Here is a 27,927-nt window from a genome sequence, read left to right on the forward strand (position 1 = left end):
AGACTCTGGAGGTCGGAGAACCAGTGCCGTCTGGGCCGCTCGGAAGCTATCAACAGTAGCGTACCTCCTTCTTGATTTGAATTTCCGTAATACCCGCGGAAAAAGGGAAAACGGAGGGAAAAGGTAGGCAAGCTGGAACGTCTACTAGACGGACAGGGCATACACCAGAGACGCCTTTTCGTCTCATGTTCGAGACCCGTACTCCGGCAACTTGTTGTTGTGCCGGGACGCCATGAGGTCTATCTCTGGAAGACCCCACTTGTCCACCAGACTCCGAAAGACGTCCTGGTATAAAGACCACTCTCCCGGTTCCTCCTTGCTGGTTTAAATAGGCCACCGTGGTGGCGTTGTCCGACGGGACCTGCACATGGTGACCCTGGAGAACCGGCTGTGCCTGCTGGAGAGCTCTTGACACCGCATGGAGCTCCAAAATGTTTATTGGAAGCTCCGCTACCGCCCGAGTCCACCTGCCCTGAAACAAGTGTGGACCCGTGACAGCTCCCCAGCACCGGAGACTGGCGTCCGTTGTTAACAGGACCCAGTTCGCCACACAGAACGGGCGACCCTTGTTGAGGTGGGTCGTCTGCAAACACCAGGTTAGAGACAGGCGAACATCCGGAGTGAACCCCATCGTCTAGGACTTCAGACACTGAGGCAATCCATTCCATCTGGACCGGATCAATAGCAGCAGAGGTTTGGAGTGAAATTGGGCGTACTCCACCATGTCGAATACCGACACCATTGAGCCCAATAACCTCTGTGCCAAGTGTATCGACACTCGACGACACTGCAGACAACTGCACACCCTCAACTACAAAGCAAGGATCTTTTCCTCCGTCACAAAGATCCACTGCTGCCTGGAGTCCAATAAGGCCCCGAGGTGCAGGACCCTCTGAGACGGGGTGAGAGTGGACCTCTGCCAGTTTGTCAACCAGCCGTGACGTTGCAGTACCGCAATCGTCAGATCCAGATGGTGTAAAAGCAGCTCTGGAGACCCCGCTATCAACAGGAGGTCGTCCAGATAAGGCAACAGTCGGACTCCCTGCGTCCGCAGGAGAGCCGCCATGACCGCCATGACCTTGGTGAATACCCGTGGAGCAGTCACCAGGCCAAAAGGCAGTGCCCGGAACTGGAAATGTTCATTGCAGATTGCCAATCTGAGGAACTGCTGATGGCGCAAAAGAATAGGGACATGCAGGTAAGCGTCCTGGATGTCCAATGACACCATGTAGTCCCCAGGTTCCAGTGCCAGAATAATGGACCGCAGGGTCTCCATCCGAAACAGAGGCACCCTCAATGACTTGCTGAGGGCCTTTAGGTTTAGTATTGAACGGTAAGACCCATTGGGTTTCTGCACCAAAAATAGAATGGAATAGAAACCCAGGCCCCTCTGGGAAATTGGAACATGCACTGCGACCAGCACCGGGCGAACTGAAGCAGGCGCCCCCCACTTTGTGGTCCCCCAAAAGGAGACCTGGACCGTCAGGCCGCAGGTTTGCTATCTGACCTAGGAGCCGGACGTCTGGTACTCCAGACCTGTTTCTTGGGCTTGGACAATTTCTTGGCCCCAGCCTGCCGTGGAAAGGACTGTACTTTAGGCCTACCTTGGGCCCTGTGAGGCCAAAAGGACGACCCACCAGCACTAGAAGGAATCGTAGCAGACAGAAGACATGCAGATTTTGCTGCTGCCAAAGTAACAACAATTTTGTCCAGATTTGGACCAAATAGTACCTGTCCAGACCTTCTAATCCCTTTTTGGAATCCGCGTCCGCTTTCCAAGAACGCAACCATAAGGTGCGACGAGCAGCCACGGCTGCAGAGGAGATCCTAGAGGTGAGCATACAAATATCTAAGGCCGCTTCATTAATGTAAGTGGCCGAGTCTCGGAGATTGCCCACCAACTCGGTCTGTTCAGCCGAACAGTCAGAGTCTAAAGACGCCTCCAAATTATCCGCCCAGCGCTCCATAGCTCTGGCTACCCAACACGCGGCCAGAGCCGGTCTGGATGCTTCCCTGCAAGGGAATAAACGGATTTGAGGCAGATCTCCACCTTGCGGTCAGTGACATCCTTCAAGGATGACATCGAAGGCATAGGCAACGTGGCACTTTTGACTAGGCGTGTGACATGTGAATCCACTTGCGTAGGGGAATCCCGCTTAGAAAGATAATTGACCGCAAACGGATAAGCCACGGCTAAGCGTCTCTGGGGCTGAAACCGTTTACCTGGATTTTTCCACGCCTCCTCTAAATGATCCACTAATTGATCAGAAAGAGGGAACACCGTAGCCTCACCCTTAATATCCTTAAAAAGGCATATATGAATGTGGCCACCAAAGGATCAATATCCTCAATAACTAAAGCCGAGCGGACCTCTCGAATAAGACCAGGGATATACACCTTGGACTTAGCGTCCGGCTCTTTGGTACGGAGAGGTTCTTGGTCAGATAGATCCAGAATCTCCCCATGATCTGACGTCTCATCGTCATCCCCATAAGGAGCAGATAAAGACGCCACCGGCCGTTATGAGGCCGCAACACAGACTCCCCCTGTAAAACATCGGACAAATGCTGAACCGATGTAGTTAAGAGTATTAACCCACGCAGGCTCCGGAGAACCTGGGAAGGTACAGGGAGACTGTGGGTTACCATCAATTGTCTCGGGAACTCCCGCATGGGTGACGACACCACTGACTGCTGGGACAAACCCGTCTGGGTAAACGCAGGTGGCGGAGCTAGCTGGCCCACAAGGGTTGTAAGCGCCTTAGCGAAACAAGCCCAGGGAGGTTCCTGTACCGGGACCATAATCGGCCGTGACAGTGCCAGGCACTGGGGGCATAACCCCTCCGCGTTACCCTCCCCCTCCGCTATTGGTACCTTACATGTAGTACACATGAGCTGGAGAGGAAAATCAGTCTCAGACATGATGGTACGTATGTGACACTCACACCTATACGTATTGGTATAGTGTGAATAACACCCTGCACACCGCAAGGGCTTTGAGCAGAGCAAGATCAGGGACAGTGATAAAGCTGACAGTAGAAAGTGAAAGTACAGACAGCAGGCTAGCAGTTCAGTCACATACAATGCAGAAGAAACAAATCCCTGCACTATTAGCGCTGATTCTCAACTACTCAGACCCTCAGGTTTTAAGGACTCAGCGCTGCATACACTGACCTGTGACAAACAGAGGAGAGGTATGCTGGGGGACCCAGACCGCAATGCCACCGCTCACAGGCTTCCAGCAGTGTTCACCATGCTTTAAAGATGGCCACCGAGGAGCAGAAGATGAAGGAGGCCGGCCTGGGGAGGACAGCTGACACACTGTGGCCAATCAGGCAGAGCAGAGAGGCTGTGTGCAGCAGGGGAGGCGCAGGCTGTGAGACAGGGAAAGCGTGCTCCCCTGGCATGCATTTAACCCCTGGGACGCCGCAGCGCATGCCGCTCAACAGCGGCCCGCTGTCCAAGGGGGTAGTGGAAGCGCAGGTTGGTCGCCTGGCTCCACGCTGCAGCCAGTCCCCAGGGAGCCCCCTGCCTGGGGACTCAGGACCATGTGACCAGCGGGGACCCACCGCGGGACCCCGCTGCTTACCTGCATCCCCTTGGATCCGGCCATGGTCCAAAACATCTGGGGACACAGCTAGCCGTGACCCCAGATGTCTACCAGCATCCCCGGATCAGTCCCGGCGTTCTGGTACCGGCGGGGTGTAGGGGAGACGGCATGGACGTCAGTACTGACTGTCCATGCTGTACTCCCAGATGTGGAGCCAGCGCTGCCTTTAAAAGAAACTTATGGGGCTCTTCATAGCCCCCCTCTGCACAGTGCCTCCGACTCCGGCCAGGCACCGACGAAACTGAGATGCCTTGGCCCGGGGGCGGGGTATAGGAGAGGGACCCATATGCATCCTGGGAGGCTGAAAACTTTAACTCTGTGGTGCCTGAAGACTGACGTCATCACCTATACCCAAGGTATCCTGTGGATACCCTATGGACCCTGAAGTAGAAATATATTTATACTAGTCTGCTACTGTATTAATATTGGTACCTTTAATTTGTTATTTGCTCCCCACTCCATAGTTTAAACAGTTATTTATTCCTCCTTTCAGAATTGTCATTATATTTAGATCAAATTCTTTTCCCCGTTTTGTCTGATAAACAGCAACAGTTTTTGGACTTTCTGATATCATTAGAAGAGGTGAAGGATGCTATTAAATACTCTCCTAATTACAAGACTCCTGGGGTTGATGGTCTCCCCAATTAATTATACAAGACCCACTTGGGATTTTTTGGTACTCAACTGCTGGTGGTATTTGAAAATTTGTATAAGATTGGTTCACTTCCCCCTTCTATGGCAGAGGCAATAATTATACTGATAGCCACGGGCTATCAGCTTAGGCCTGGGGTGCCTTGGAGAGGGGGGGTCACCCGGCCTGGGCTGAATAGCGGTCAGGGGTAATGCTTTGGCCGGGTGACCTAGTGAAAGGGTTCCCCTGACTAGAAAGGGTCCGGTGCTGGTTATGGTTAATACAGGGAACCCCTACATTTTTTGTCCCCTGTATTACCAAAACCAGGACTGGCTCAGAGCCCATGCTGGTTGCGCTAAATACAGGGGAACCCTACATCTTTTGTCCCCTGTATATTGGTAACCAGGACTGGTTCTGCGTAGCCCGGTGCTGGTTGTGCTTAATACAGGGGTCCCCTACGTCGTTTGTCCCCTGTATTTAGCACAAACAGTACTGGGTCTCCAAAGCCTGGGACTGGTTGTGGTTTGGGGTGGGGAACGCCGGTTGTTCTTATGTCAAAATGTACTGTTTAGGCACCATATACTGTCCTGGAGTGCTGGGGAGTGTTCAAGGGAAATCGTGCATGATATCGCATCGTGAGCACATTGTTCTGTGTGTAGGGGCCTTAAGAAGCAGTTTAGGGCTGGGACCATCAGCGCAAGTGAGCCTCTGTACACTGCCCTGCTGCTACCCCTGTGCACTGCCCCACACGCCTGAAGCCTGTCCCCGCAGCCATCTCTCCCTCTGCACCCCTGAAACACCTCCTGTGTGCTGTCCCGTCCACCACCAGCACTAGTGTAGCATTTTGTTGCCCTTCTCCCCTACAGGTGGCCCAATCTGCTGCTCCAATCCCTGATGGTTAATAAATTATAAAAAAGCAATGAAATTCCATAGACAAAAAAACCTTACGGTTTCACATGTCCCATTAAGGATTCTTAGACATGATATGAAATTTCACAAAACCTAATCAATTTCTGCCACTCAAACTTAAAAAAAGCAATGAAATTCCTATCATTATGGCTGACGCCTTAATGGACGTGTTCCTTGCGCAATATAGATATGGAATGCCATCAGACCCTTTAGTTAACTGCAGATTCAGCACTCTCACAGAGTGAGATTGTAGTCACTCACAAAATTGTGGAGCTGCTAATTCACAAAATTGCGTGCTCATTGGAATACACACATGCAGTCTATGCAACTGAGGTCTGAGCAGAAGATAGAGCTGCACAGATGGGATAAGAGTGGGGTGGATGGGGGAGACAGAAAGGCGTGGAGAAGGGGAAGATTAAGCAGTAGAGATGGGGGAAACCAAAGTGAATCAGATGGGTGGAAAACAGTGGTGCGGAGGGGAGGGGGGGGGCAAAGTGATGCAGATTAGTGGATAAGAGTGGCATGGACCTGGGAAGACAGGGCAGTGCAGATGGGTAAAGACAGATGGGTGTGGATGACAATACAGACTGGCACAAATGGGAGAACACACAACAGTAGGGTTTGGGGAAAACAAATTGGTGCGGGTGGGGAAGGAGAAAGAGTGGCACGCTTGTGGGGTACAGAGTAGTGCAGAAGGCTAAAGAAAGAGTGGCATAGATGAGGGGAAGACAGAGCAGTGTGGCTGGGGGAAAGGCAGTGGTGCAGATGTAAGGAAACAGACTGGCACGAATACAGGAAGACAGGGAGGCACGGATCGGGAAACACAGACTGGTGCGGATAATGGAATACAGGACTAGCACAGTTGGGAGACCACACAGCAGTAGAGATTGGTGGAAGATAGAGCAGCATGGAGGCGTGTAGGGGAAGAAAGTGTACATGCATAGATAGAGTATAATCATTTTAGCAATTCGAGAGCTTAATGTATATTCTAAATGTGATAGATGTATGGAGTGAGAAGGATGTTGCAACCCAGTGGGATTGTTGTGGTGACCGAAAGGGAAGATTGTGGGCACTGAATGGGATGTGTGTGGCACATAACTGCTCAGACCTCATTTGCATAGACTGCATGTGTGTATTCCAATGAGCACACAATTCTGTGAATTGGCAGCTGCACCGTTTTGAGAGTGACAGCAATCTTACTCTGAGTGCTGAATCTGCAGTTAACCACAGGGTGTGATGGCATACCATATCTGTACTGTGCAAGGAACACGTCCATTAAGGAGTCAGCCATAATGATCTGAATTTTGCTTTTTTAAAAGTTTGCGTATCAAAAATTCAGTAGGTTTTGTGACATTTCAGATAATGTCTAAGAAGCCTTAATTGTGTGAAGTTAGTTTGAACAAAGGGTCATAACATCTTATTTGCATAGGCACATCGATCCAGTTGTGACAAGAAGAGGGCAGAAATAAGATGGCATGGGTGAGAATGCATAGAAATGTTCAAATATTTTGGGAGCCAATCTGACATTGGAAAATTATTTAAAAATTAATTCAACTCCACACAAGCAGTTATGATCATGTAAGTGAAATATTTTATTACTCCCCTTTGTATAATAAGAAACTATTGCCTAAGAATCTCTTTTGAATGTTGACATGGGCTGAATGTCAACATGGTCAGTATGAATGTCAACATGTTTAATATGTCAACATTTACAATATCAATATTGCCAGAATGTCGACAAAGGTATTTTAAGCCAAATCTAACCTGAATTTCAGCCTATCCCTTAATCACATTGTCAGTATAGACATCCTGAATATCGACATTCAGATCATGTCAACATATGACTACATACCATATCTTTGTACAGATGTGTCTGCATACACGGAGTGTCTTTAAGCCATATGGCTGTGGGTAGGCACTATAGAGGGTTAGGGATAGGGGAGAAATACTCACCCGAAAGCCGGAGGATAGGACTTCTGACTTGAAAGTCACAGTCACATGATCACAGGGACCCAGAAGATGCCACTGGAAGCAGGTATGTCACCGCTGGGCCACTAGGAATGATATGTCGACATTCTAACATGGTCTACGGCGACATTATGACGATGTTGACATACTCATGTCGACATATCACACCCAACCCAATAGCAGTTCTATATATCAATAATGGATGGTATGTGTGCCTGTGTTGTGAAGTTCTGAAGCGTCACACTTAAATGAAAGTACAGTATACTGCGTAGTTCTGCAAGGAGAATAGTGGTGCAGCGGCCAATAGCGTAGCTTTGCTTTTGTGTTCACAGCTGTAGAAACAGTGGTAAGGTGTGCAAAGCACAGATGAATAATCTGACCCAATAAAATAAAAATTGCTGGGAAAGTAACAGAAAGGCAATAGAAAGAACACTATTTGTAGCTGAATAGGGTAATGTGGAAGTATAAAACTAGGCACTTGGCAAAGGTAAGCTATACAATCATGGATGGGGGACAGAGCGTAAGAAAAGATTCAAAGGGTTTATTACTTTGGATAACTGGGAAGAGAGGATTATAGGAGGATTTTTGGACTGGGGATGAGATCTGAGGCATGATTATACTGAGAACGGCCAAAGAATGAAGGCAGTGAGCTTAAAGGAGGTAATTGCTATAGCGCATGATGCAGTAGAAATTGTGTGGGCTGTAGGAGCATGAAAGAAAAGGATTTCATGTGTCAGGAAGATATGAGCCGATGTCACTGGTGAATATCGCTTTTATAGGTGGGTGACTGGTGGCTAGGTGTAATTAAAGTAAATGTATCTGAAGCTAAAATGTGTGGGATGAAATGCATGTCACAACCAGGTGTGTGTCCATAACATGGTTTCTCTCCTGAGCACTCTGCTTTAGTATTGCAATTCTTACACAACCATGCCGCAACTACAACAGACCGTGTAATAGAATTCAGTGAAATTTGGTAGCATAAAAGAAATATCTTACCTTCACAGCAGTCAGAAATGCACAAAGAGAATCTCCAAAATCAGTGTAGGTTTCCGTGTAAAAGCCTTCTTGTGTGAGACTTGGCCAATAACGGATTGATCCTTGACTTGTAGCTGCCATTACTGCAATTGACTATGTAACAAATAAGAAATCATTTTTAGTCTTGTATTAGAAAAAACAAAGTGGAAAAGCCTACAAATCCTTCAAACCTGAAGGGTATATTGTGCACATGTACTTACAAAAATAAAATAAAAACCTTAAACCTCCTGGATTAAGCCACTAACATTTTTAAAACTTTTTTAGCTGGACAACAAATATCAAGGGTCCTTGTCCATCTATAGTTTGGGTTGCACACCTGAAAATTGTAACCCAATAAAACCTGTGCACTCAAGATGGGAATTTAATTTGCAGCTAATAATCTTTATCCTTGTAAGGCAGCTCATAAATAAACTTGGGAAATTAGCTTTCTTGTGAGTGAACTCATTAATGGGTTTTACTATATATTTCCAGAACTATGTGTGAGCTAAATAATAAAGAGAATATAATTGAAATGTTAATACTTAAAACAGGACACTTATCCATTACGAATCAATGTATAAATATTCTTAAATACAGCTTAATGTTAGACATGTGTATTTTATGTGGGTACAAAGTATCACCAAATTAAGATAAAATTAATTGTAGGTGTCAGGGACCCGTAAAAAGTATCCCTGACGTGGCGGTGCACCTCTGCTATAGACAGAGTGCCATGAAATACTGTAAGTACCTTTCTTATATACTGCCACCACCGATGAAAGTCGGCCACCGGTCCCTTATTTAACCAACAATTGCGCAGACTCGGCAACAGGATTCCCACGCAGTTAATCGGTTGCCTCCTGCTTCTAGTAGTTAACCCAGTTATTGCATAACCTCTCCCCAATTGCGCAGACTCAGCGTCCCAGACGACCACACAGTTCGCGGAGATCAGCCCTCTGCTTCCCGTACTTAAAAATAGATGTAACGTCACGATAGTGGATTAATAAACTCTTCAAAGACTAGGTTTCGGAGCATATATGAAATAAACTAAAATAATACTTTATTTGCAAAAAGGAGTAGAATGCTTAAAAAGAATGTTACAATGAAAGAATGCTATACATGTATGTACCTTTGTAGCCAATGTAAAATAAACAGGAAAGCTTACAACCTCAGTTTGAACCCACAACACAGGACTCCAATCCTTTTTATCAACAGAGCATCACACCTAAAATGATGTCATCCCAGTCGTTTCTGATTGGTGGATTAAGATAATTGGGGTCCACGAACCTCCAGGCTGACTTCCAAACTCCTTTAAACTGAATAATCCTTCATAACTTCCCCTGCGGAAGTATTACCTAAAATATGGGGTGTTCATCTTACTTGCCCTTATTTTAGCCATTATATGATTTTAGGTGTTCATGTGTTTTTGATGGTGCATTCTTGAGATCTCATTTCTTTAAACTGTATGTCTCAGTAATTTGTGAATCGCACCCAACCTGGATGTTGATTCCAGTTATATGTATATGATTTTCCAAGCTTCCAGCTATCACTGATGCTTCAATTTTCTCTCATAATCCATCTGAAATGTGACTGATTTTTGATCTGGCTATATCTAATCACACTTGAATGTCTAACCCTAACACTACCCACTAGTGCCTAACCCTAACCGAGGTGTCTAAACCTAAGCGTAGCCTAAGCATCCCCTCAGGCAGTCTAACTTTAACCCTCCCCTAAATGCTTGACATTAAAAAAAAGGGATCAACCTATAAATTATCGACCTTTTGTCTGTCGAACCTTCAACCGGATACCCTTATCACTGTGGCTTTAATCTTTCAGTTACGAGACTTGACACCTGTCATTGTGCTGCAGTCTTTAGATATATTGTAATAGCCCTTCATTTTAAAAATAAGCTTGAGGGAACAGAATTATATCAACTTCACTGCTAAGCCTATTTTGGAATTTTTTTGGCTATACTGTACCAACATCAATATGTATAATTGCAGTGGGCACAAAAAATGGAGCCAGTTTTTCTTTTTAAGAAGACTTTTCATAAAAAAAGTATTAGGTTGCTAATTTCTCCCCACACAGCAAAAACAGTCTATTACCGTCTGCTCCACGGGAGGTTTCGGTCCTCCCTGAGCTCGCCTTAGCAGTCTTATGCCAGGTGGAGAAGGTAGCAATTTCTGGTGGAAAGGGCTTCTATACGATGCAGGTATTTGCAGAGGAGGAGAGCACTGATTTTGGGCAGCATTAGGTCCACACTGAGGTTTGCCAGCGCGACAAAGTGCTCATTGTGGACCAGAGACCGCAGGCATGGAGAAGCGACCGTGGAAGTTTTTGCGCCAGAGCAGTGGATGGCGCTCTCAGCCAATCAGGGAGACCCTGCCGCTCAGCCAGTGCCCAGTTATCTCAGCCAATAAGCGCTGCTTACTATGCCCAGAGTTGAAAAACCAGGGTCGGATCATTTCAGACAGCCGTAAACCCATGTAGGACATGGGGAAAAACCCAGGTAAATACCTGGGTTGAAGTCCTGGGAATTTGGTCCTGTGTTGAGCCTTTGAGACAGAAAAAAAATGCAGGTCGACCCAGCTAGAGCTGGGAAATTACAGTGTTGTTTCCTCTGTCTGATAGGGGTATAAGTAATATGGCACAAAAATAAGATATATGGTAAGAACTTACTCTTGTTATCTCTATTTCTACGAAGTCCATAGGGTTCAACAGGATACCTTGGGGTATTGGTGATGACATCAGGCATCGGACACCACAGAGTTAAATTTTCATCCTCCCAGGATGCACTGGGGTCCCTCTCCTATACCCCGCCCCCGAGCCAAGGCATCTCAGTTTCGTAACAAGCCATAGGCCGGAGGAGGAGAATAAAGAGAGAAGAAAGTCTAGAAGACACAAGAACCACATTCTCACCAGAAGGAGACAGAAAAAATGGTGACCAGATTAAAGCCCATCTGCAGTACAGGTGCGACAGGGCGGGAGTCCTATGGAACCCTATGGACTCTGTAGAGCTAGAGATAACAAGGGTAAGTTCTTACCATCTCTCCTATTTTCTACATCAGGGCCCATAGGGTATCCACAGCAGGGTCCATGGGGATGTCCCAAAGCAGTATCCTTTAAGGGTGGGGACGCTCCTGTGCTGGAAGGAGAATCCGCCGCCCGAAGGAAGCATCCTGAGAGGCGAAGGTATCAAATGCATAATACCTCACAAAGGTATGGACAGAAGACCATGTGGCTGCCTTGCACAACTGAACTGCAGAGGCACCACGTCGAGCTGCCCATGAAGGACCCACAGACCGAGTAGAATGAGCTTTATGAGAGGATGGTACAGATAGGCCCTCATGAATGTAAGCCTCAGAAATCGCCATGCGAATCCATCCTGCCAAGGTTTGCTTAGTGGCAGGCCAACCCTTCTTGTGGAAACCATAGAGGACAAACAGAGTCCGATCTCCTAAATGAACTGGTACGGTGAATATAAATCCTAAAAGCCCATACCACATCCAAGGAGGCCTCACCAGCAGATAAGTCTGGGGAATTAAAGGCCGGTACTATAATTTCCTCATTGATGTGGAAACTAGATACCACCTTAGGTAGGAACCCAGAGAGAGTACGCAGCACTGCCCTGTCCCTATGAAAAATTAGGAATGGGGGGGGCGACATGAAAGAGCCCCCAAATCTGACACTCTTCTGGCCGAGGCAATGGCCAGAAGAAACACAGTCTTAGCTGTGAGCCATTTTAAATCCACTGAGCCCAGTGGTTCTAATGGCGGTCCTTGGAGAGCCCTCAGGACCACAGCCAAGTCCCAAGGAGCCACAGGTGGAACAAAGGGAGGCTGTATGCGAAGTACACCTTGCATAAAAGTGTGGACATCAGAAAGTGTAGCAATCCTATGCTTAAACCACACAGAGGGCGGAAACCTGCACCTTCAGTGAAGCAAGGCGAAGACTGTGATCTAAGCCTGCTTGTAGGAAAGCCAAAATCCTGGATATCCTAAAAACCTGAGGATCAAAGCCTCTAGGTCGACACCATTCAAAGAAAGTATGCCACACTCTGTTGTAAATTCTTGCAGAAGCCGGCTTCCGAGCATGGTGTTAACAACAGAGCTGGAAAAAACCCTGGACCTCAAGAGGGCAGTCTCAACAGCAACGCCGTCAAAGACAGACGGCCCAGGTCCGGGTGATGGCAAGGACCTTGAGACAACAGGTCCGGACGTAGAGGCAACCGCATCGGATCGTCTATGGATAGGCTCCTAAGATCTGAGTACCAGTGCTGTCTGGGCCACGCTGGAGCTATCAGCAGGAGAATGCTGCCTTCTTGCTTGAATTTGCGTATCACTCGAGGAAGAAGGGAGAACTTAGGGAAGAGGTACGCAAACTGGAAGGTCCACCGGACAGACACAGCATCTCCCAGAAGACCCTCCTTGTCTCTTGTTCTTGATCCGTACACAGGAAGCTTGTTGTTGTGTCGGGAGGCCATGAGGTCTATCTCTGGAAGGCCCCACTTGTTCACCAGTAGCTGAAACACTTCCTGGTGAAGAGACCACTCTCCTGGATGCACGACTTGACAGCTGAGAAAGTCTGCTTCCCAGTTGAGGAATCCTGGTATGAACATTGCTGAGATTGCAGGGAGATTCCCTTCCCCCTACGCTATAATGCGGGACACCTCTGTCAGGGACACCTGACTGCGGGTTCCTCCTTGGTTGTTTATGTAAGCCGTGGTGGCGTTGTTTGACTGCACCTGCACGGGCTTTCCGTGGAGGACATGTCTTGCTTGTTGGAGAGCTTTGAATACTGCCCTTAGTTCCAAGATGTTGATTGGAAGCGCAGATTCTGCTGGCGTCCACCTGCCCTGGAAGAAGTGTGGACCCGATACTGCTCCCCAACCTCGAAGACTGGCATCCGTCGTCAGAAGGACCCAGTCCGAAATCCAAAAGGGGCGCCCACTGTTCAGGTGAGTAGTCTGCAGAAACCAGGCTGACGACAGACGTACCTCCGGTGACAGCAACATTGTCTGTGTCTTTATCCGTTGGGGCAACCCATTCCATCTGGAGAGGATCAACTTCTGCAGAGGTCTTGAGTGAAACTGGGCAAACTCCACCATGTTGAACATCGACACCATGGATCCCAGTAACCTCATTCCCGAGTGAACAGACACTCGGCGGCTCTGAAGGCAACTGCGTACCTTTGCCTGTAATGCAGAGATCTTTTCCTCTGTCAAAGATCCTCTGTTGTTGAGAGTTCAACAGGGCCCCGAGATGAAGCATCCTCTGCGAGGGAACCAGGGTGGATTTCTTCCAGTTTATCAACCAGTCGTGATTCTGCAACAGATATTGTCAGTTGCAGATGGCGCTGGAGGATCTCTGGATATCCTACTAACAACAGAAGGTCATCCAGATAAGGCAGCAAGCAGACCCCCTGTATCCGCAGATGGGCTGCCATGACCGCCATGACTTTGGTAATACTCGGGGCGCTATGGCCAGACCAAAGGGCAGTGCCTGGAACTGGAAATAGTGGTCGAGCACTGCAAACCTGAGGAATTGCTGGTTTGCTAAGATAATAGGGACATGCAGGTTTGCGTCCTGAAAGTCCAACGACACCATGAAATCTCCAGGCTAAATTGTCAGAATAATGGAACGCAGGGTCTCCATCCTGAACAGAGGGACCCTCAAGGACTTGTTGAGGGATTTGAGGTTGAGGATGGGCCGGTAAGACCCATTGGGTTTCTGCACAAGAAAGAGATTGGAATAGAAACCCGTGCCCCTCTGGGGTAATGGAACAGGCACTATAACTCCAGCCTGGAGCATAGAGTGCAACACTTTCTGGAGTTCCAGGGCCTTGTCCTGATCTGACGGAAAGGCCTGTGGTCAAAAACCAGCTGGGAGGCCTTCGCCGGAAGGAAAAGGCATACCCCCTAGAGACCACCTCTTGTACCCAAGTGTCCTTGGGTAGTCAGGTACCAGCACTGGACGAACTGAAGCAGGCGGCCTCCCACTCTGGGGTACCCCAAGGGGAGGCTCGTCCCGTCAGGCTGAAGGCTTGGGAGTAGGATGTCTTGTACTCCAAGCCTACTTCCTTGGCTTGGCAGATTTCCTGTTACCCGACTGTGTGGGAAAGGACTGTATCTTGGACTTACCCTGGGCCCTATAAGGCCGAAGTGCCAGACCCTAATGGGACTGTAGCTGATGGCAAACACGCAGATTTAGCTGCTGCCAGCATGGCACAATTTTGTCCAGATCAGGACCAAACAGGACCTGTCCATTAAAGGGCAAGCATTCCAATCCCTTCTTGGAATCTGCATCCGCTTTTCCAAGAGCGCAACCACAGGGAGTGGCGAGCCGCTACTGCTGCCGAGGAGATTCTGGAACTGAGTAGCATTCCCGCTAGGCTGTTTTAACGGGGCGCGGCGCCCTGCCCTCTTTCTGGAAGGCAAAAAGCACCCTGCCCTCCAGAAGGAGGGCAAAAAGCGCCCCCCCCCCCCCCAACAGCCTGCGCGAACCGTCTTCACCCGCGGGTCGCAGTGTCCCGCGAGTGAAGAAATGTGCGGTGACCCGGTCACCACCGGAGAATAGACGCCGGGCGCATGCGCCCGGCGTCTATTCTCCCTGTCTGCAGGGCTCGGGGGCTGCCCGGCACGCCCCCAAGAGTGACGAAAAGGGGACGCGTCTTATAGACACGCTCCCTTTTCGATGACCACGCCCCCTTCGGCGCGCGCACAGGCATGCCCTCTCTAGCTCCGGCGCCCTGCCTCACGCCGGAGCTAGAGGGAACACTAAGTGAGGAGACCTATATCTAAGGCTGCCTCATTGATGTACGTGGCTGAGTCTCTGAGATTGCCCACTAACTCCACCTGTTCAGGGGGAGAGGAGTCAATGTCCAGACACTCTTCCAAGGTATCCGCCCACCGCTCCATGGCTCTGGCCACCCAGCACACGGCCATAGCCGATCTGGAAGCCCCTCCAGCAAGGGAATAAATGACTTAACATCCTTTAAGGAGGACATGGGCAATGTAGCAATCCTCACTTGGCGTGTGACATGAGAATCCACCTGTGGAGGGGTTTCCCATTTGGAAAAATAATTATCCGCAAATGGGTATGCAAAGGCCAAGCGTTTTTGAGACTGGAACAGCTTGCCCGGATTTTTACACGCCTCCTCGAAATGATCCAGTAACTGACCAGATAGAGGAAATACAGTGGCATCTCCCTTAACATCCTTAAAGAAGGCGTATTTAGATTTGGCCACAAGGGGATCCTCATCCTCAATAACCAAGGCAGCACGGACTGCCCATATAAGGCCAGGTATATAGACTTTAGATTTAGACTCCGCCTCATTTGCACGAAGGGGCTCTTGGTCTGAAAAGTCAATAATTTCACAGTCATCAGACGTCATGTCATCATCATCATACTGAGCCGTCTGAGACAATAAAGGCAGCTTAGAAGGCCCAAATGGTGACTCCCCCTGTAAAACGTCCATCAGGTGCTGTACCATAGTGGACAGTGAATTCACCCATACAGGCTCCTGCGAGACCTGGGGGGGCGAAACTGGGAGACCCTGAGGTATCATCAACTGCCTGGGGAACCCCTGCATGGGTGATGAGACTACCTTCTGCTGCGATAACCCCAACTGGGGGAAATGCAGGGGGCGTCGCCAACTGGCCCACGAGGGTTGTAAGTGCCTTAGCAAAACAAGCCGAGGGCGGTTCCTGCACAGGCGCAGTGCCAGTAATCAGGCGTGATATAAGAGTACATTACAAGTGGTACATTTTAGCTGAAGAAGATATTCACGTTCACTCCCAGACATTATGAGCGTAAACAGAGACGTATGTGACTCCCCACACAGAAAAACACTGTTTACTGTGAGGCAATGAACAACCTGTAACACCGCACCGCAAGGGCTTTATCAGAGAAGAACAGGGATAGTAAAATGGCTGACAGTCAAGTGAAAGCGCTAGCATTAGTCACATACAATGCAGAAATAATTAAATAACCTGCAATACAAGCACTGTGATCAACTACACAGACTAGAGCCTGGAAACAGTGCTGCACACTCTGACCTTATCGAAAAAGAGGTATGCGGGGGGACCCGGACCGCGATGTCACCTGTATCAAACTCCAACAGCGTTTGCACACTTCCTAGAAAATGGCAGCCGAGGAACTGAGAGGAGGCGGGCCCGGGGGAGGAGCACTAACATAGCTCACCAGACCGCTGTGGAAAGGCACTGTGCAGCGGGGGAGGCGCCGGCTGTGAGACAGGGAAGGCGCGCTCCCCTGGCATGCTATTAACCCCTGGGACGCTGGAGCATATCCACACCGCTGCAGGCCGCTGTCCCTGGTGGTCTAGTGGAAAGCACAGGATCAGTACCTGGCTCCACGCGCAGCCTGTCCCCATGGAAACTCCCGTCTGAGATCCAAATTACTGAATCAGCGGGTACCCTCCGCGAGACCCCGACGCTTACCTGACCCCCTTGAATCCGGTCAAAGTCAGGGATATTCCCGGGTCACCACTAGTTGCGACCCCAGACACCCCACCAACATCCCCGGATCAGTACCGGCATTCTGGTCCAGCGGGGTGAAGGAGCGACAGCATAGACGTTTGGCTGACTGTCTCTGCTGTACAGCTCATCTTGCGCAGCAAAGCTGCTTGAAAATAAGCTTCAGGGGCTGTAACAGCCCCCCTCTGAATATGGTGATCCGACACCGAGCCTATACCCCCAAGGTATCCTGTGGATACCCTATGGACCCTGAAGTAGAAAAAGACTAACTAAACTAACCAACTAAAAGCTACAGTAGTTAAAGAGACAAACATACTAATGCACACGAAGTGGCCACATACCTGTATAGATGCAGAATCACCAACAGATATGTCTACCAGATCTGCAGACCATGGGTAATCACTAGGGGGAAGTTGCAGCTCTTTACAAACTGATAACTGGTAAAAAAAAAAAAAAAAATTTATTAAACACTTTTATTTACTGTTAGCAAAACAGACAATTTAATATATACATAAAAAAATATTATATTGTTTGCAAAATGCACAGGCATTTTAACTCCTTAATGGATACAGAATACACACAAAGCACTTCGATAGCTCATGTTAAACTTTGATTTACCTTTGCAGATGAAGACTGACTAATCTTCCAAATTATGATACGATCCCTCCAAACCAACCAGGCCCACCCAAAATCATGGATCTTGACAGTTAGAGAGTCATCATCTGTTGAAGATAAAGTAGAAATAAAAATAAACAGACAATATCATACTACTAGTGAATATCATACTACTACTCAGTCTGTCCCACACTCTGCTCTGCCTTGCATCCCTCTATATACTGTTCTGTCCCATCCCGCCAACCCCCATACTTACCCCTTTCCTGGCAATCTGGCGGGTTTTTCTCATCTCCGGCTAAGTCTGTCCCATCTGCCTAACAGAGGAAGCCTTTGGATGGGTAGTGTCCACCCCGGCTCCCACTGCACTTGGATGTTGAAGACGTGACAAACCTTAGAAAATTATCACAAAAAGGCAGACCTAAGAAATTCAGTACAAGCTTCACACGTATAATCCTGGATCTACATCAGCAACAGGATCCGTATAATCATACACAGAAGTGTCAAAAGACAGGGTATTCGGTGCTCAGGCCAAGCAGCACTTGGACCATGTCTGAGATCTCTCATTGATTTAACCCCTTCTCAACAGAGGATGAGTGGAGCTCACCCCTTGCATGTACGGATGATGAATCCCACTCGTCCTCTGAAGTGGCAGTCCTCAACAAAATACCTTATCCCCACCGATCCATGCGACTGGTGAAAATTCCCTACAGCCACCGCTGCTGGATCCAGTAGAACCACTAACTGGCCCCTTAGTACTTGTTGTCTGATGATCACCCTACAATGTTACCCCAAGCTACAGAAAACATAAGTTTTCCATATACGAGGGGGAGGGCACTAGGTACTCTATCAACCTCATAATATTAGCCTACAATTGAGAAGGGAAACATTAAAATATATAAAAAAACAGAATAATTTTCAAGTGCAGATTTTCTTTTATATAAACCTATGTTTAGAAACCTGTTGTTGCTATTTTGGAAAGTTGGATTAAATGTTGTAACAAGAAGCCGCAGAGCATTACCTTGTGGTGTTTAGAAAACAAACAATGATCACGTTTAATTTTGGTTAACTTTACTGAAATAAAAAACAAACAAACATACATTTTTGTGGCCACAGTTAAATGCTATTTTAGCAATTAGAAAAAAATAAAGAGTCTAGGTGTGAAAAAACCCTCAGCAACGAAGGGTTGAATTAGTAATTTTCAAAATGTATAAAATTAAGGCTACATATGTTAGAACCATGCTGCACATGTGAGCCAAATACATTTAAAAACAGTATTCTTAAATTCCTACATACGCAAACTTTTAACTACATATGCTAACATGTAAGCGATGCATTCTTTATGTGTTTGTGTAACTGTCACTTTTACTGTGTATATTATCTATATGTTTTAAAGTGTATATCCATGTGTATGTTATTGTGGTAAATTCATATGCATTTACGTGTTATTGAGCCTGTATATGGCTATTAATCAAGTCTTGGCTTTGTACTAACTTGATCCTAGGGCTTGTGTGTGGTAGGGAAGAAATAGACTGCAAGCTTCAATGGGGCAGGGACAGATGTGAATGAGCATTTTCTATAAAGTGCTGTGCAATACGTTAGTGTTCTATAAATAAAAGAACATAAATAATAAAATATGACTCTAATTGTTTATTTATGTAGACATGTATGTGAGGATGAGAATGAAAGAACACAGGATTTGGAAAAATCAGATCTATGTAGTTGGTTTATTAGTAGAGATTTGGTTGGAGTGAATATGGTGGGACATTTATATTACAGCACTGACTATATTACTCATATCTTCTCCATCTACCACAAAACATGCATGCATGGGAAACACCAATGGGGGCATAATAGAGACAGACATGATGAATACAGTACATACACAAATTAGTATCCAGTCAGAATGTCGACATGGTTTAAATGCTGATATGTTCATAACTGGTTAACTTTCTAGTATAAAAGCCACAGTTTAAACTTACAAAGCCCCAAGGATTGGTTAAAGAAGCATAATAACAGAAGTCACGCAATTTTCACCCATAACAACAAAAAGGGAGGGATCGTAGTCCCCCATACGGACTCGGAGAAAAATATTTCACGGTAAATACATACCTCCATCTGAGGTATACTGCTTGGCCATGGCGATATACAAAAGCTGTCGCTATGGGAGAGTATGCTCAGCCTTGGCTGAATGCAACACTTTCCCTACAAAAGAAGTATCCCTGTACACAAAGTCATAAACTCTAAGATTTGGTGAATGTATGAACCCAGGACTATGTAGCTGCTCTACATAACCGCTTTGTGGAAGCTCCATGCCACGCTGCCCACCTGAGCTAGGAGAATGAGCCGTAATACGAGCTGGGACAGGACGTTCAGCTCCCTGATATGCTGCTGAATCGTGGCTCTAATCCATCTGGCTATAATTTAGATGCTGGCTAACCATATTTCTTAGCATAATTAAGTATAAATATATTCGTTTTCTTTATACAGGCTGTCCTCTCCAGATAGATGTGGTGAGAGTTTTCAGAACCTAACAGAGGTAACTGACTCTGATTCTTACTTAATTTAAAAAAAAAAAAAAAAAGAGTCAGAATTACAATTTCTTAATTAAGATGGAATGCAGACACCAATTTTTATTATTTTTTTTTAAAAAGATGTTAGTCTGCATAACATTGCCCTGTAGCTAAAAGAAAACCCAACTTCCAAGTTACCCATTTCAAGTCCTCCTACTGGAAAGGTTCAAACAGTGGTAATGAAAGCACAGATAAAACAAGGTTCCCTAGGCTCTACAGGATGTACACATGGTGTCTGTATAAGGTATATGTCCTGCAAGAAAATCTTCACTTTGGATCAAAGCCAATCCTCTTGGCAAATAAATTGACAAAGCTTATATCTGTACCTTAAGGGAACCTAAATGAAGTCCAAAACCTAGCCCTGCCTAAAGAAAAGAAATAACTCTAGTCAAGGAAAGAATGAAGATGAACCTTTATCACACCATGCAATATAATTCTGACAGACTATGATAGTTGTCTGAAGAGACTTTCTTTCTGGCTCTTATCGTCTGAACAACTGTATCTGAAAAGAGACATGTCATTATAACCAATGGATGTCTTGACAAAAGAAATCAGCCCCTGGGACAACAGATCTTGTCAAAGTATTATTATTACATTTTATAAATAGGGTGCCACAAGAGGTCTGCAGCGCCGTACATACAGTAAAGGGTACACAGAACATTACATTACAACACAGTAACCAAAATATAAACAGAACACAAGTAACAAATTAGCAACACAAATCTCCATACACAGTACAACACTGAAGGTGAAGACTGTCATAGAAGTGCTAGAGAAGAAGGCTGTGTGACAGTGGGGAGGAGGACCCTGCTCCTATGAGCTTACAATCTAGGGCAGGGGTTCCCAACCACGGTCCTCAAGGCACACCAACAGTCCAGGTTTTAAGGATAGCCATAGTTGAGCACAGGTGATTTAATTAGTAAAACCAGGACTGTTAGTGTGCCTTGAGGACCGAGGTTGGGAATCGCTGATCTAGGGGGGATTGCATGACCCCTGAACCCTGTACCATGTACCTCTGAGTACCACACTCTTTTCGGTCCAGTCTAGCACTACTAAGACCAATGGAATCCCATCCTTCTTTATCTTCCTAAATACTAAAATGGAGCATTGGAAATGGAGGAAAATATTTAGGCACAATCATTGCATCTATAAAAAAAAAAAAAAAAAAAAGGCTATTGGGTCCCTGGTCCTGCAACAAAACTGGCTGTTTTGGGGTCGAACTGAGAAGCCATTAAAGTCTATCTCTGGTTGACCCCACTGTTTTACTTGGCTGCTGAAGACCTCTAGGCGAAGAGACCATTCCCCTGGAAGAACAGACCAGCGACTCAGAAGATCCGCCCATCAATTCTGTATTCCTGGGACAAAGACTGGGGATATCACCAGAACATGAATCTCTGCCTAAAATAGGATCTAAAAAAGTTTCACTCATCATCAGAGAACTCTTTGTCCCTCCCTGACTATTTATGTATGCTACCCTCTGTATCAATGTCTGACTGGATTCTGATGGGTTGTCCCTGAATAAGTGACTGTGCTTTCTTCAGAGTGTTTAAAATGGCTCTTCGTTCCAAAACATTGAACAAAAGAAACAAGACTTCCAAAGTCCCTGAAAATTATGTTTAGAATAACTGTCCCCAATCCCTGGAGATTGGAATCAGTCCTGATTACCAAACAAACCTAGATAAGAAAAGTTCTGCATTTGTTCAAGTTTTAGAACATGGTTCATCACCTGAGAGATATTGTCTCCGTTAAAAGATTGATGAACTGTGCCGATATGGTCAGAATGAAACATCTGGGAATGCAGTTTTGCATAGTGGACAGCTTTCCAAGTAAATTCATACTACGTACTGAGAAACGAGCTCTGACATTAAAAATCTTTTGCAAATCAGTAAAAAGTCCCTTGCTAGTTGGGTATGGAAAACAAGACCTAAAAACAACATGCGCTGACTGGGACTCATACTGCGTCATTAGACAGAATTTGAAACAAAAGGTGCAAAGAACATTTTTTTTAATTGTGGAAGAAAACACTTAACAGTTATGCTGAAAAAAGTGTGAGCTTTTTTGTGGATAACTTTAGTTTTGTCTCAAAAGCTTGGATCTAGATATAAATAGCATATTTCCAGTGTTGTGCCAACATTCTGAAATCCCATCTCTAAAAAGATATGATTCAGTTGTTTTTACATTAACCATAGATCTATACTTCACTTAAAAGATTCATTGTGTATTTATTATCTATTTTCAATATATTCAGACTGAAACTGCACCAACAAATAATAGTAATGCTGGACATACACGCTACAATTATCAGGGCGATCCGCCTGATATCGGCGGATCGCCCCGATAATAGTAGTGTGTGTGTGCGGGCGACCGAGGGTTAAATATTGCTCGGTCGGGCATGATTGTCCAGCATGCCCGTCCGATGCGACATTTACCCGGTAACTGTCATCCGCATCGGGCAGTGTATGCCCAGCGCTGCCGACAGACATTTCCTGTGATACTTCCTATGGAAGGAGCAGGGAAATGTCTCCTCCCCCGGGGCGGAGCGCGGATGTCGTGCTATACACTGCGAGATTTCTCTCACAGTGTATGCCGGCGACATCTGCGTCTGGCAGCCGGCCAGATAAAATGTCTGTCGGTCTGACAGACATTTTATCTGGCTGTGTATGCCCAGCATTATTCAGAGTTTATTGTGTATCAGAAAATATTTAGGACATTTTCAACAGTCACAATATATAATAAAGAAAAGGGAAAGTCTGTATAAGGGTGCACAAATAAAAGTAAAATATAACTTTTAATGTTTCATGTTAAAAACCATAGATCGTAGGATCATCTTGTTTAAATTTAAACAGCAAAATAATGGTTTAACAATAGTGTGTGTAATCACCCTATCACCACACTAATTTGAGACTGATGCCTGCAAGTGCTGACCCCGATACAGTTTCATGACTTAGGTGTGAGTAAGAGCGGTTTATGACACAAGCTGTATAGCACCGTGATGGTGAACCTCCTGCCCGGGGGCCGTATAATGCCCTCGGAATCATTTGGTCTGGCCCTCAGAGCTTTTTTTTTAGCTAGCCTCATCTATCTAGCAGGGTGCCTAGAATGGCAGACTGCAGCCAGAACCTATGCAGCAGTGCTAATAAATATTTAGTGATCCTCAAAAAGCCAAGCCTGCATCTCACAGAATACTACATTTCCCTTATGGTGCTTAAACGAAGAAAGTGAATTTCAAACTAAAAGTTCTATGTTTATACTAGCGTTCCCACTAGGTTGTTTTCGCAGGCTGCGCCCTGCCCAATGTCTAAAGGGCAGAATGCGCCCTGCCCCTTTTCACAGTACCCCGCTAAAACAGCCTGCAGGTGCAGTCCCCACCCGCAGGCCGCAGTGTCCCACGGGTGGGGAAAAGTGCGATGTAGCGGTCTCCGACAGTGAATAGATGCCGGGCACATGCGCCCCAGAATCTATTCACAGGGAAGGGAGAGCTTGGGTGTAGCACAGCATGTCCGAAAGTGCCGGGCACGGCCCCAAAAGTGACGAAATGGGATTGCACCTCATCTTTTCTTGTAGCTACGCCCCCGGTTTGGGGCGCGCGCCAGAGTGCCCTTTCTTCTTTAGATGATCTGCTTATATTTATCTAGTAACCGCATATTGTACTTAAGAAGTTTGATCTATTTCTATATTTATGACCTAATTACCTTAAATATACTGTATATGTATTTCAAGTACATTATATAAGCGACAGTGGAATGGCTCTATTGGACGTTTGCCAGTTGATAACCAAAAGGTGGAACTCTAGCACTTTCACTGCCCTTAACAGATCTTCCTGAAGAAACTGTTCTGAATCTGCTTTGAAAAGCAAATCATCTAAATATCTGCTTCTCATAGAACTTAGAAGACCTGCCATGACCTTTGTAAAAATAGGAGGGGCTGTGGCTAAGCCAAAAAGAAAAGATCCAAATTGAAAATTTCTTGCCCTTCAAATGTGCATTGTTGATGCCAAAAACTTGTTTACCTCCATATCGTTTATGACTGATCTTACTAACTGCATCCTGAATTTGACTATATGTAGTCTTGTGTTTAAATCCTTTAGATTTAAAATGGGTTTGAGACTCCCATCTGGTTTTTGGACTAAAAACAGATACAAGTAAAATCCCATTGATATTTGACTTTCCAATATGGGTACAATCACTTCTGAACCCAAAAGGGCAGTAACTGACTGATCTAAAGCGATAACCTTGTTGAAAAGAATGTTTCCGCTGGTGGACCCGATATAAACTGTATAATTCCTGCCACCCACTTGTCTGAACCGGACCTTCTCCACTGATCCCTGAATGGCAGAAGACAGATACCCATGGGTGTAAGTGCTCTCTTCATGCAGTATTATCCTGGAGCCAATGTATCTCACATTTCCCTGGGTCCATCCTACCCGTGAAATGGGGGAGGGGGGGTTGGACTACACAACCTAATTTTAAAGATAATAGGTGCTACCATTCTGAAACTTGTAGTGTCATACAGAAGAAAAAGCAGATGCACACTCTCATGGACACCATCATAGATAAGTCCTGGATACATTTATACAAAGTGCCAGTATTATGGATGTTTTAGAGACCCACCTGATGAGGTTCACATTCACGAGTTAAGTAGGCATGCATTCTTGGCCAAACATGTGCTAAGAACCTTATATAGACAACATGTTAATTGTTCTGAATACATGTATTCTTAGTGCTTAAAATGTGCCCCTGCATTTTCTTTTTCCTTCCTACTCGTCCCAGGCTGTCTCCCTCTATGTGCAAAATCTCAAAACAAGGATACCTGTCCCATGGCCCAGAAGGATATAGATAACTTAGCGTTCACGCTAGGCTGTTTTAGCGCGGCGCCCTGCACTCCTTCTGGAGGGCAAAAAGCACCCTGCCCTCCAAAAGGAGGGCAAAAACTGCCCTGCCCTCACAGCCTGCGGGTGCCGTCTTCACCCGCGGGTCGCAGTGTCCCGCGGGTGGAGAAATGTGCGGTGACCCGGTCACCGCCGGAGAATAGAAGTCGTGCGCATACGCCCGGCATCTATTCTCCGTCTGCAGCGCTTGGGGGCTGCCCGGCGTGTCCGTAAGTGCCGAGCACACCCCCAAGTATGACGAAAAGGGGACGCGTCTTATAGACACGCCCCCGTTTCACTGGCCACGCCCACTTTTCGGGCGCACACAAAAGGTGCCCTCTCTAGCTCCGGCACCCTGTCTGCCGCCGGAGCTAGAGCGAACACTAACTGTCCCTGTATAAAGGGTGAACAAAAGGATCAAATCTTAAATTTAGAGAAATTATATACGAATAAAGTAAAAAAAAAAAAAAAAAAAACCTACTTCCTGTGGCCTCTGAGATTCTCTTATCCAGTTGTGGCCCAAACAAAAGCTTTCCTTAAAAAAACGTAAGCCTTCCAAAAATGTCCTTGTTTTAGAATCCGCATTTCATGATTTTAAACATAGGATTCACGTTGCCACAACACTAATCCAGAAATCTTGAACTCTAACAAAGATGCATCTAAAGCAGCTTCAACCAAATAATATGCTCCTATTTTAATCTGTTCTGCAACAGATAATAGCAGAGACCTAGATATGTCTGACTGAATATCCGGCCTACGTTTCAATCGCCTAAACTGAACTAACACTGGGCCTTAATGCTTAACACAAATTGATTTTGATGCTTTTGCACTTCTGGTGTGAGCCTTGCCTAAACTGGTTAATAATTTCTTCAATCAATTTTTTTTTTTTTTTTTTTTAAATTGAATTTGTCAAGAACAACTATTAAAAAAAACGTATCCAACACGATTTTATATAAGAAAAATCAATAAATAAAAAGTTAAATAAAAATTGAAAAATATTATTTTTATATTGATGTATCTGACAATATGCATCGATGATCTATGCAGATGCTGGGTGCCGGGGCTCTGTTTTGTTTCCCCGGCTGCTGCTAATCGCCGCAGTTGGCGAGTATTCATGCTGACTGGGCTCCGCGCTGGCTTTACTGACTTGGCGGCTGCTTCGCTCTGTAGCCGCCAGGCACACACATGGGAGCCAGAGCTGGAATGATTTCCTTGCGGCTGCTATTCTCTGCACCCACCAGATACACACTGAGGAAACAGCGGTCACAGCGTTGGAATGATTTGCAAAATAAACACTGAGGGGCATAGTTGTAATTATTTCACCGTGGCTGCAGTTCTCTGCGAGGGGTGAAAGGGGACAAGGGGGTGACGAACTTCCAGCAGCCGCCCAGGGCTTTTCAGACTAGTCGCATGAAATGTGACCATGTCAGGGAAAGCCCAGCCTGGTGTAGTCGCATCTGAAGCGACCACGCCAGAGAAGTGGTTAAGGAAAAATCATTCATAAGAGAGTGCCTAGAATCACATTAAAAACAAGAGATATGGTAAGAACTTACCTTTGTTATCTCTGTTTCTACGAAGTCCATAGGGTCCACAGGGTTGACCTTGGGGTTATAGCTGGATCAGGATCCATGGGCACCACACAGTTAAGCTTTTAGCTCCCAGGATGCACTTGGGTCCTCCCCTATACCCCGCCCCCGAGCCACAGGCACCTCAGTTGGTAAGCAGCCTAGGCCGGAGGAGAATATGGAACAGAGAGAAGGAAGACTGCAACGCACAAGAAACCATACTCACAGAAATGGGAGACGGAAAACCGGAGACCAGCCACACAGCGCATTTGAAGCCAGGTGCGTCAGGGGGGGCGCCCTGTGGACCCTATGGACTTCGTAGAAACAGAGATAACAAAAGGTAAGTTCTTACCATATCACTTGTTTTCTACTTCAGGGTCCATAGGGGGTCCACAGGGTTGACCTTGGGGGATGTCCCAAAGCAGTGCAACTAAGGGCGGGGACGCTCCTGAGCAGAAAGGAGAATCCTGCGCCCGAAGGATGCATCCTGAGAGGCGAAGGTGTCAAACGCATAGAACCTCAAAAACGTTTGAATTGAAGACCTAGTGGCCGCCTTACACAGCTGAACAGCAGAAGCGCCACGTCTAGCAGCCCAAGAAGGACCCACAGAACAAGTGGAATGAGCCTTAAAAGAGACTGGCACAGGTAAACCCTCCTGTGCATAAGCCTCACAAATAACAGAACGAAGCCAACGGGCTAACGTTTGTTTGTTGGCAGGCCAACCCCTCTTGTGAAAACCAAAGAGGATAAACAAGGAATCAGACTTCCTAACCGAAGCCGTCCAGTCCACATAGATTCTAAGCGTCCGGACAACATCTAAGGAAGTCTCACCAGCTGAAAGATCAGGGGACTGAAAAGCTGGCACAACAAGTTCCTGATTAATGTGGAACTTCGAGAGTTGGGCAAAAACTCAGGACGAGTGCGGAGCACCGCTCTGTCCTGGTGAAAAATCAGGAAAGGAGGGCGACAGGAAAGCGCCCCCAATTCAGACACCCTCCTGGCCGAAGCAATTGCCAGGAGAAAAACAAACAGTCTTAAATGTCAGCCACTTGAGCTCCACCGACTCAAGAGGCTCAAACGGAGGACCCTGCAGTACCCGTAGAACCACCGCCAAGTCACAAGGAGCCACAGGAGGCACAAAGGGAGGGTGGATCCTGAGAACACCTTGGAAAAAGGTGTGAACATCCGGTAGTATTGCAATCCACCGTTGAAACCACACGGACAAGGCGGACACATGAACCTTCAGAGATGCAAGGCGTAAGCAGAGGTCCAATCCTGATTGAAGAAATTCCAAGATCCTAGAAACTCGGAACACCTGAGGATCATAATGTCTGGACTCACACCACTGAAAGTAAGTGTGCCACACCCTGTGATAAATCCGTGCTGAAGCAGGCTTGCGTGCCCTGAGCATGGTACCAATAACCGAACTGGAGAAGCCCCGAGACCTCAAGACGGCTGTCTCAAGAGCCACGCCGTCAAAGACAGCCGACCCAGATCCGGGTAAAGGCAGGGCCCTTGAGACAACAGGTCCCGACGCTGAGGAAGAAGGTACGGCGCGTCGATGGAGAGGCTCCTGAGATAGGAGTACCAATGCCGTCTGGGCCACGCCGGAGCCACCAGCACGAGCGAGCCGCCGACCTGCTTGAATTTCCACAGAAGCCGAGGAAGTAGGTATATCGGAGGAAACA

The 27,927-nt window shown here is 46.6% G+C and overlaps 1 protein-coding gene across 3 annotated transcripts in view; it reads right to left on the bottom strand.

Annotated features, from left to right (window-relative positions):
• The window catches only part of NUP133 (nucleoporin 133), a 238,180-nt gene that overhangs the window by 182,277 nt on the left and 27,976 nt on the right, over positions 1-27,927 (bottom strand). For all 3 annotated transcript variants that reach the window (XR_015878408.1, XM_088472517.1, XM_088472518.1), the window contains exons 3-5: positions 17,241-17,344; positions 16,964-17,059; positions 8,114-8,245 (exon numbers count right to left, since the gene is read on the bottom strand). Coding sequence is in view for 2 of the 3 variants with exons in the window: in XM_088472517.1 (XP_088328643.1) it covers positions 8,114-8,245; positions 16,964-17,059; positions 17,241-17,344 (332 nt within the window). In the remaining variant the exon portion in view is untranslated. The remainder of the gene's footprint in view (positions 1-8,113; positions 8,246-16,963; positions 17,060-17,240; positions 17,345-27,927) is intronic.

Source organism: Taudactylus pleione, unplaced genomic scaffold (genome assembly GCF_031769625.1).
Source record: "Taudactylus pleione unplaced genomic scaffold, aTauple2 ptg000125l, whole genome shotgun sequence".
NCBI classification, from domain to species: Eukaryota; Metazoa; Chordata; class Amphibia; order Anura; family Myobatrachidae; genus Taudactylus; species Taudactylus pleione.